The sequence below is a fragment of the Diplotaxodon limnothrissa genome, linkage group LG4 (assembly GCF_057381915.1).
Source record: "Diplotaxodon limnothrissa isolate DT_005_m linkage group LG4, D_limnothrissa_male_GT1.1, whole genome shotgun sequence".
NCBI classification, from domain to species: domain Eukaryota; kingdom Metazoa; phylum Chordata; class Actinopteri; order Cichliformes; family Cichlidae; genus Diplotaxodon; species Diplotaxodon limnothrissa.
In genome coordinates, this window is record NC_140599.1 from 23,279,098 (window position 1) to 23,289,608 (window position 10,511).

A 10,511-nucleotide genomic window follows, 5' to 3' on the forward strand; every position below is an offset into this window, starting at 1 on the left:
TCTTCTCAGTTTCCAGATGTTTATGGACTGTTGTTAAAATAAGGGGTTTGCTGCATGTGGGTAAACATGGCCCTGTACCACTTCTTTTGAGAAATATTGCTGCTATCAAACTCAAAATGAGCCAATATCTTTCTTAAAATGCTACATTTTCTCAATTTAAGTATTTGCAATTGCATTCTGTTTTTATCCTTTTCAGTATTGGGGTTGCAAGCTGGAAAAAAAGTTGCATGCCAGCAAAAATGTCAGTGAATTTTGTTTTATTAAAAAAATAAAATATTTTGTATGGGCCAAGTGGGAGGATTAGAGTATTGCTTTGTGGCATTCTAAAATTCTGCATGCAACAGCTTATTTAAAATGTGTGAATATATAGTATATAGTTCTGATTTCTGACTACACCTCACATATTCAAGTTTTACGAGTTCAGATTCAAAGCTTAAAAATTAGAGCTAGATTTCATGTTTTTCACCAGTGAACTGAAGACCCTGCTTCTCTGTAGCTATAAACCTGTCCTTAAAAGAATCTACCTGGGGATAGAGATTGCAATGAATGCCATGTCTTTTTGTAAACAAATTTAGATTTTCTCTGCATTCAAAGGGGTTTCAAATGTAACACTTTAATCACTATGCTGGTACCTGGTATAGGTGCAGATGAAACCCTGCAAAATGTACTTAATCTGTTAGTTTAATGGCACGAACTCACTACTCCTCAGTCCTGGGTGTGACTCCATAAAGTTTAGATACTTTAGATAATTTCATCACCTCCCTGCCCAAGCATTTATGATGAACTGCAGTCATTAACAGCACCAATAAAATGCCTCAGGCACTGAGTTGGTACATCAGAGCTTGAGGCCACGTTACAGAAATACTTCCAGCCTGATTTACTTTGTTTGTGGTTGAAATAATTACAACAATAATCAATCTGTAGCTTGTTTATTGTGGGTTCGGGCTTTGGTAGTTGTGCAACTAGGGGTCAGTAGAGGCACTTTTCCTTCCTTTTGATCGAGGCCACCCTTTTCCTCTGTTTCCATCATACGCGTGTACAGCTTGCCGTAGACGCGCTGAAACCTGGGTAATACAGTCAAAGCGGCGGGAGAGCGGCAATTTATTCCCAGATTTATGAGCAATTGAATGATAGAAATATTGTTTTGGTGAGTAGTGTGAGCCTAGTCCTATAAGTAAGGCCTGCGTTTCGTGAAAGCACAGGTGTGTGATCCATAATAATTGTGGTAACCGCTTGTGTTGCGAGAGTGTTGCTTTTTAAGGTTCCCCGGGAAACTGCCCCTTCTTACCGCTCCAGAAAATATGGCGAAGGTACAGGTGTTGAATGTGGCTGTCCTAGACAACCCGAGTCCTTTCGGAAACCCCTTTCAGTTTGAAATAACCTTTGAGTGTATGGAGGACCTTGCTGAAGGTTGGTACCATTGCATAACAGCTGTCATTATCGCTTGTGTGAAGCTACAACATAAGTCTGCTAACAGCTACACAGTATTAGCTGTAGTAGCTAACTACTTTTTGTTGAAGTGTAAAGGGTAACGTTGCTTAAAGATAACATTAAAGTTGCATAACAGCATGGCTTAAAGCTATAACAAGGAGAGTGGACGCTTCTCGCACGTCCTGTGGTACTTATGAATATGGTAAAGCAATCTTATTGTTTCCATTAAGGGATAAAAAACAAGTTCAGTGCTAATTAGCCAACGTTTTAATGTTTGTGCGTAAAAATGTAAACAAAATATAGCTCTATTCAAGGATGGAAATCTAAAATTTTGTTTTGTTTTTTTTGCATTTCTTTGTGTAACTTTATGTGGACAGATTCTTTGTACGAGCACACAACCAAACTGAATTTATAAAGCTTTTGAAATATTAAAAACCATTGTGCACATTAACCTACATGTTTACATCTGTTCATCAGCTGATCAGTTCTTTGCTTAACAGGCTCATTTTTTAACAAAAAAATAATGTTTTTGTCACATATTTTTCTAATGAAGCACTCTATTGTAATATTTCCTGTTTATAGACCTGGAGTGGAAGATCATCTATGTCGGCTCAGCAGAGAGTGAAGAGTACGACCAAATCCTCGACTCGGTGCTGGTTGGCCCAGTACCTGCTGGGAGACACATGTTTGTGTTTCAGGTATAATTAATTGACACTCAGAAAAAGTAGTCACTATTTGTGACTAATCTGACCAAATCACAACAGCAGTGGAGCTCCACATATATTAATAGCTTTTTGTTGTTGTTTGTTTGCTTGCTTGTTTATCAGGCGGATGCCCCAAACACTGGATTGATTCCTGAAAGCGATGCAGTTGGTGTTACAGTAGTGCTCATTACCTGCACGTACCGCAGCCAAGAGTTCATTCGCATTGGTTACTATGTGAACAACGAATACACAGACCCAGAGCTGCGTGAAAATCCTCCAATCAAGCCAGACTACACACAGGTTAGGATCATGACTGATTTCTGAGATGCAATGCTACCACGACTGTCTATTTTGAATGTTATTGGTGTAAATTACACGGTAAAGGCCTATTTCCACTGAACATTTATAATTGCAGTCAAATTAAAAACCACCACAGGTCATTTGGCTATTTGAAGTAGACCTAAGTACCCTGAGAATCTAAAATGAGTCCCTTTTGGAAATAAATCTGAATTTCACTGGCCTGTTAGGTTGACAGTTGAAAATTTTGATGAGAAATGCATCACTCATTGTGACGCATGCACTGGAGGCAGACCATCGCTCAGTTATATTGAAGTCTTTTGGTACCACTCAGAGATTACAACATTTTTTGTTGTAATTGAAAGAAGAAATAAACAAAAATGACTAGTTCTTCAGATGTTATTAAATGAAAATTTACTATTAATTATTGAATTTCCAAAAATGGAAACTATTTCATAATTATTGCAGAGGTAATGTGCCAATGTTTACAAGAAGCATACTACGGCAGTACTGATTTCATTTTGGCGTTTTCACCTGCTCTTGTGTCAATCACAGATGTTTATTTTATACACAGAAAATGTTTAACATCTACATAGATATTTTGGATAATGCTCAAGTCAGTGGAGAGTGACTTTTTACACAAACTGGACTTTCATTACTTCAAATAGGTAGGCTTTGGTATACTTTGTAAAGGCTGGCCTCATTTAACCTTTATTTTCTAAACCTGAATTGCATTTTGAATAAGATTTTGCTGATTCTTTGTTACGATTATTTCCTCCATTTCCTGAAATATTTACTGTGCTGCAAAAACGATCCTAAAGGAGATTTTTTTTTCCACACCCATTTTTAATAGTGTTTTGTTCATTACAAAATACTGCTACAGACATATCTTTGCTACCATAAAGCTCAATATGAATATGTCCACAGCAGTTGTTTCCAAAACAAGTGTGGCGTTTCTTTGCATAAGTCAACTACTGACTTGTATGACAAGTTTGCAGGTAAGGTTTCTTTTGATGAGTCTTCCATGTAGGACCAGTCTGGACTACATTTCCAGCTCATTTGCGCTCATTTAATGGTTATCTTTTCCCTTCCTGCCCAAGAGATGTCTAGTTTTTGGAGATCCTTACAGGACTAACTACTAGAGATGGACCGATCCGATATTACGTATCGGTATCGGTCCGATACTGACCTAAATGACTGGATCGGATATCGGAGAAAAATAAAAAATGTAATCCGATCCATTAAATATCACGAAAGCACCTCACAAAACTTGCAACACGCCGTAACTCACCTCAGAACGTTAGCACGTCGGAGCAGTATGCATCACGTGATAGGGCGGCTGTGGCATGCGGGACCTGTGGTCTGGATAGCATTTGGAGTAGAGCTGGGCGATATAACATTTTTTCATATCACGATATGTTTTTTTCATTTCAGGCGATATCACGATATAAGCCAAATAACTATATTTGTAAGATTTAAATGTGCCGTTGCTCACAAGTAAAATGTGAAATAATCAGCAGCTTGTTTTTATTTAAATATTTATTTCCCATAATAAGTTCATCCATTAAGCGGACGCGAATGGATGGATGAAGTTCAACAGGGTAGATGTACTTAAGGAACATGAGACTTTTTCAGATAAATAAAGGCAAATATTGCAAACTACACAAAAGACAGCCGCTAAAGCGTTTAAGTTTCAAAATAGAACAAATGAAACAGACTAAATTGTCAATTCCACTTAGAAACAAAGTATTAATTCTAAAAATAAATCTTAGTTTGTTTTACAGAAGAACAGACAAAACTGACTAACTTTTGTCAATATCAAATAAACTGAGAACTAAAAGGAAATTCTCAATCTCTCCTTGTTGTATAGCTGAGCTTTTCAAACAGTTTTAACAGTTACTTTAGTCTGACAAAAGCCGAATGACGAATTAGCGCTTCCAGTCAGAGACTGAGGCTACGTCCACACGTACACGGGTATTTTTGAAAACGGAGATTTTCCGTTTTTGTTTTAAAAACTAATCCCGTCCACACATAAAGGCAGAAATGAAGGAAAACGCTGCTATGAACATGCCAAAGCAGCAGGTGGCGCTAGATTCCTAACCGTGCAGAAATACTGGCCAATCAGAAGTCTAGAAGCCTCGGTGGGAAAAAGTAAACAAAGCTGGGGCATAGAAGCAGAACAGAGTCGTATGTGTGGAGGGACAGTAACTGTGTGTATATGTAAGCATTTAAACACTGCAGAGAGTAGAATTAACAGTAACAGTATTGTAGAAATTCATTTCACCGAAACAATAACGTGGCGCACAGTGTGACGCATGCACCAGTTTATTGTATTTCCAGACTTGCTTTCGGCACAATTTACAGTGCACGCTACTCTGTTTTTTGTCAGACTTGAAATAGCCGAAATACCTTCACACTACGAAACTTCTATGGCTCTTCCGTTCGACAATCTCTCCGGCATTGGAACCATCATCTGTTTTCTCTTCGGTAACCTTCGGTCACGCTCGGTTGATTTTTCTAGTCGGCACACTCATTTCCTCCATTACCCGGGCGGTACGATGGCTGGCTCCTTCCCAAACAAATACACATGTGCGGCTTGGCACTTGTGCTGTACATAACAAGTCACGCGACGTGACGCTGCGGCTGTGATTGATTCGGCTCTGCGCTACTTAATTTGGATTGGCTGACCTTTTTCTTTTTTTTTTCTTTTTTTTCTTTTTTTTTGTGTCCCGTTTGGATCTTTAGCCATCAGAATTGTTGTCTTAAGGCCAAGAAAGATGCCAAGCGGATTTATTTTACCAAGTGGATCATCATGGCCTTGCCATATTGGTCCATTTGATTGACCTTTATTATAATTATGAATTTATTTTATTTTCAGTTGCTACAAACGGGACAGACATGATTGGGGGATAGGACAGGGAGAAAGAATGAAAGAAAGAGAGGGAGAGAAAGAAAACCAAAGGGGAGAAGAGACGGTGAGAAGGGGGGGAAGAAAGAAAAAAAAAACAAAACACCTGGGTCACCTGAGAAAGCAAACAACAAAGAGCAACATAATAAAAAACACGGCACCATCACAATAAACTAGCTAGCAGTAGATATCAGTAGATACTAAATAATAAACGATATTGTGCAGCACGCAAGATAGACAGCGCACAATGTGCTTTGAGGCAGCAGCCAAGAAAGCTGTAGTCCGCGTCTGTGAATACCCGTGTGTACACCTGTGTGCATACCTGTGTGGATCAGCATGCTTGTATTCCAAAGGTTTCTCCATGTAACGATCTGCTAGGGAGTGTGGGGAGCCACAGCCCCGTCCTCCAGGGTATGAAGCAGGTATGGAGGAGATCAAAACTCCAGACATCCAGAGGCCCCCTAACCACCCTAACCCCCAGAACACAAGAGACCAAGGAAGACCAACAGAGGGGCAGCCGCGCCACTGTCCCAGTAAGAGCTGAGGAGAGTCCCAGATGAGGGCTCACTCAGCAGCCGCGGAGCAGAAGCCAGGGGGAGTTGCAGTGATGCGCCCGTGAGCTCCGCCGGCAGCCAGCTGTGCCTGAGTGACCGAGCCCCAGGCCGAGAGGCCGGGGGCACCCCACCTCCGAAGTGGCCCGAGCGAGCCCCAGGCTCCAGGCCCCGATAAGCGGCCGCCAAGGAGTGAGCCGGTGTGTACCCGGACGCCCACCCCCAGACACAAAGAACCACCAATGCACCGACACCTGAGGGAGTCCGCCACTGGCAGGGGAAGTGGTGGGTGGAGATAGGCCTCCAAACCTTGGAGGGCCTGAGATGTCCCCAGAGAGGTGGCGTTTGATACCCAACCTGACATATAGACACAGACATACAGGCACACACAGATACAAACATCCATTCCCACCCTCATGCTCTCATATGCACTTACTCCACACTCAACCAACGTGGAGACAGACATAAAGAGACGCTGTACACACGATCACACTCCCCAAGCGTACTCTACGAACCGGGTCTAGGTACCCTTGCCCCTGGAGGGGGGAACTGCACCCAGACCCAGGTGGTGTTATCCTTTTCCCTGCGGTGGGGAGAGGCAGACCGCCCCGACTCCGCAGCAGCAGGGAGGCCCCACACTCCAGACCGCAGTTGGACGGCCAACTCCTCCTAGCCCCCCCGCTCCAGCAGGCCGCAGAGAACGGGGGTGAGAGAAGACTCCAAACCTCCCTCCACCCGCTCATTGTAGTGTTGATGCATGTGTGTTCTAAGGTGCAATTAAAACCCAGGAAGGCATGGAGCTACCTGCCAGAGAGCAGCAGGTAAGCGCATAGTCCCTCCTGCTAGCCCTCAATGTCTACGTGTATTCAAAATTGAGAGGTGGGCAACGACGCCAGGGGTGAGGTGTACACCCTGATGGTAAATTGGACTCCGTGTATCGTGCCCACCCCCAAGATCCTATATGTATGTGTAATGAGAGTGTGAATAATGTGAATGTCTAAGTTGTGGGATAAAATTGAGGCAGAGGCAGCTAGAAGGGGACAGAGGGGGGGGTAGCCTCCTCTGCACCCTGGTGACATACCCCTACTCCAAGGCCCTGCATGTGTGGGTGGTTGTGGTGGAGCGGCGAGGTCTATCGCGATAGTTTAATTTCTCTATCGAGTAAAAGTTATATCGCGATACATATCGTTATCGTTCTATCGCCCAGCTCTAATTTGGAGCTTCGCTAGCAACCTGGCATTTCATCTCCGACAAAGTTATCCCCGAGAGAAGTAAAGCAAGTGTGTAAGTCCATCTCTGAATGTTTGTAAAGCATTCCCATGTTAAGCTTAACGAGCGACTGCCTCTCGCTCTCCGGCTGCTACTTCAATCGTGAAACTGCTTAAATGATCAGCTGATCGGCTTTTCTGTCGCGAGTCCGTCTTTGTTTTTGGCCCACTTTGCACCAGAAAGAGGAAACCAGCGGCTGAACAACAGCAGCACGTTTAAGCTTGATAAGCTGTTGTTAGAATTTATTTAATATTACTTTCTACACCAGGATCTTTTTCTACGTAGCTGACGCTGGTAACTGTGCAGGGGCGGATCTAGCAAAGTTTAGCCAGGGGGGCCGATAGGGCATTAACTGGGAAAAGGGGGCACAAAGACATACTTTTCTTTCTTATTCTCATTTAAAATGTCGAGCTTTTAATAAATAATTATCTGACACACAAAGTTTTAATTTGATGTAAAATGAATAGAAGTCAATTACTGTATATAGTGACTATTAAGTCTAATATATATACCCTAGTAAGCTATAGTACTTTTTCCTTTGGGAAGGTACCATCTGTGCAGTCTGCAATTTTGTTGAAGAAAGATGTTGAATCTATTTAATATTTCTTGAAAAATAATTGATTTCTGTGCATTTTTTTTCACACTGCATCAAATTAAGGTTGATTACGTCGATTAAGCATCATGAGGTGGAGCGTGAGGGGTGGTTCCCTATTTTTTTTATTTTTTTATTTTTGTTGTTGCTGGGAGTTGGAACCCTATTAGTTAGGTTGCTTAATATTTACGCTAAGTACTCTTTAAAATACCAGAATAGGGAGGATGGTGTAGGTTTAAGTTTATTAGATTGATCAGTATTGCTGAACTATGAAATATTTTTTTTGTATACAGGTATAACAGAATAGCTTTAGTGTAGTTGTTGTTTTAAACTTGAGTATGAACTTGCAGACTTGCAAAATGCAGCAAGATATTTTAAAAAACAGTTTTGTTGATTAAAAAACACTATATCGGATTCATATCGGTATCGGCAGATATCCAAATTTATGATATCGGTATCGGTATCGGACATAAAAAAGTGGTATCGTGCCATCTCTACTAACTACACTTCCTGTGAAGCAAGTGACAGTGTTTTAACATTTTAAAAGAACACTATCTACTTTGAGTGACTCGAAATTGAACCATCTCATTTGCCAAAGAAGACTTGTTGTTGTTCTACATTAGCTTAGTGCAAGAGTTACATTGTATTTGCAGATAACTTCAATGGGATTTTATTGTAAAAATCAACCCTACTTTTTTTTATGCAGAAATTAATCAAATATCTAATTGAAAATGAAATATATGATACGCTTTGCAACTATTACCATACATATGGAGCAGCATGGTGCACTACTGGAGCCCTGAAGTTGAAGCCTTTAATTCAGCAAAGCTTGCACTTTGGAACAAAAAGCGTTGTGAAAGTTCGATTATGACATTCCTTCAGTGGCTTATTCTGTGCCACTGTGAGATTTGTGGTCATAGCAAAGGGTTTTGATTGAAGGTGTCAAATTTTTAAGGTGGCTGACATCTGTGATTAAAACCTTTCACTTACAAATGCAAAAAAAATATCTAAACAGCTTACTCCGATTAGAGTTGCAAAGTTCTTGTTTCCTGTGTGAGTTTATGTGATTAGCTATTGTGAAGAAAGAAAAAAAATACCACACTGTGCCTTTGTACTACTGGGTTCACTCTTTCCTGCCCTGAGTCTAGAGAGCACATGGAGTCAGATGCATTTACACCAGCAGCGTGCCTGTTTTGATGTTGGAGCTAACAGAAAATCAATTAGTAGTCAGGGTAAATGGTAAAGACTTTCAAATGCTGCCAGATACAGTTGTTTGTTTTTTTTTTGGTTTTTTTTAATGTTCATGTACACTTCTAATATCACACTTGGTCTTAAATGTTACACTAGCGTACACTAGTATAATGAACATTAATTAATGTCATATTAATGTTATTTACACTGACATGCAGAAATAACACAAATACACGATGAAGATGAAATAAAACTGCCTTAAATTGTGGTCCAAATGATTCTATTAAAGATGCTGTGTTAGGTATTCCTAAAGAACTTGTGCAAAGAATTTATTTTTATGTTTTTCCTTTTTCAGCTGCAGAGAAATATTCTAGCTTCAAACCCACGTGTCACCAGATTCCATATAAACTGGGAAGGCTGCACAGAGCGAATGGAAGACTGTGAAAATGTGGATCCTTCTTCAAACTCCATGCTCCCGCCATCCTGTCTCCCTGGCAAGGCCCCACCTTTGGGTGTACTCCCAGATAACTCTATGGACTGCTTATAAAGATGGCCCCTGCCCTAAAAAGGTGACGATTCACAGCCCGAAACCTTACTTTTGAACAATGCCTATGGACATTCAAGTGGGAATAAAGGATGTGTACACATCCCTGCCTTATAGCTGCCCTTTATTTTCCCGAGACTTCTCAAACATGAGTTCTCACCCTGGGTTTCAAACAAGCACTTGTTCCAAGGAAGATTATGAGTGTCTGACTGGAATGAGTGTTATTTATAGTTGGATAGTTCTTTCCAGTGTTGAAAGCAATATTGCAGGAAACCTCAAATATGAAGCGATAAAACGGAACTGAAACGTAACAAAGCTGTTGAATGATCCACCTTACTTCCTTTCTTGGTGCACAATGGACTTGTACCTGTTTATGAAGATTTCAGCACTGAAGCAATAGGCAATTAAATTGCAGTTTGATAATCTGCCATTGTATTTGTGTTCACAGTGCACTTACACTTACTTTTCCCATTTGACTGTGGAGTTTTGTATGGCTTATATCGCTTCATGGTTTTTTTCCTCCTTTTATTTTGTAATTTTGTGTTCCAAATAAAAGAACGGTGAATTTGTTATATCTGTATGAGTGGGTTTCTAATAATTACTTGGATTCGATCTCCACTTGTTAGATATAGGTAACAAGTGCTAGGTTTATAAGTATATTCCACACTTTTATCATATTGCAAGCGCAGTATCACAAATACAAGTGTGAGTATCCCCTCATATTTTCACATTTTACTAAAAATAGTATGTATTAACGTCACAACCAATCACAGATTGCTATGGTAAAGGGGGTGGCTAGGCCACAGAAACGAAAAACATTGCACTGCAAATATGAGGATTATTGCAAAAGCATCTGATTTGCTTTCGCTACAATAATCTCTCAGATAAATAAAGAAAAGCTGTTAATTTGCAGTCAAAATCGAAAGACGCGGTAACTGTTATTGGCATTTTAGCTACTGGCAAGTCCGGGAGGCGGGACGAAGTCGCTTGACAGTCGAATCGCATGAATGCAATGATTCAATGT

At 40.7% G+C, this 10,511-nt stretch overlaps 1 protein-coding gene across 1 annotated transcript; it reads left to right on the plus strand.

The window, feature by feature from the left end:
• The first annotated feature begins 1,137 nt into the window (after positions 1–1,137).
• Positions 1,138–9,655, plus strand: asf1ba (anti-silencing function 1Ba histone chaperone). The gene is made up of 4 exons (XM_085351673.1): positions 1,138–1,410; positions 2,014–2,129; positions 2,259–2,435; positions 9,299–9,655. Exons 1-4 carry the CDS (start codon positions 1,302–1,304, stop codon positions 9,488–9,490), a joined length of 594 nt encoding a protein of 197 aa, XP_085207799.1. The 5' UTR covers positions 1,138–1,301; the 3' UTR covers positions 9,491–9,655.
• Positions 9,656–10,511: the final 856 nt, after the last annotated feature.

Excerpts from the sequence above, each read along its gene's own strand:
- asf1ba (XM_085351673.1), top strand. The coding sequence starts at position 1,302 with ATGGCGAAGGTACAGGTGTTGAATGTGGCTGTCCTAGACAACCCGAGT. Across the intron at positions 1,411-2,013 it reads TATGGAGGACCTTGCTGAAG|ACCTGGAGTGGAAGATCATC; the intron begins GTTGGTACCATT and ends TCCTGTTTATAG. Across the intron at positions 2,436-9,298 it reads TCAAGCCAGACTACACACAG|CTGCAGAGAAATATTCTAGC; the intron begins GTTAGGATCATG and ends TTCCTTTTTCAG.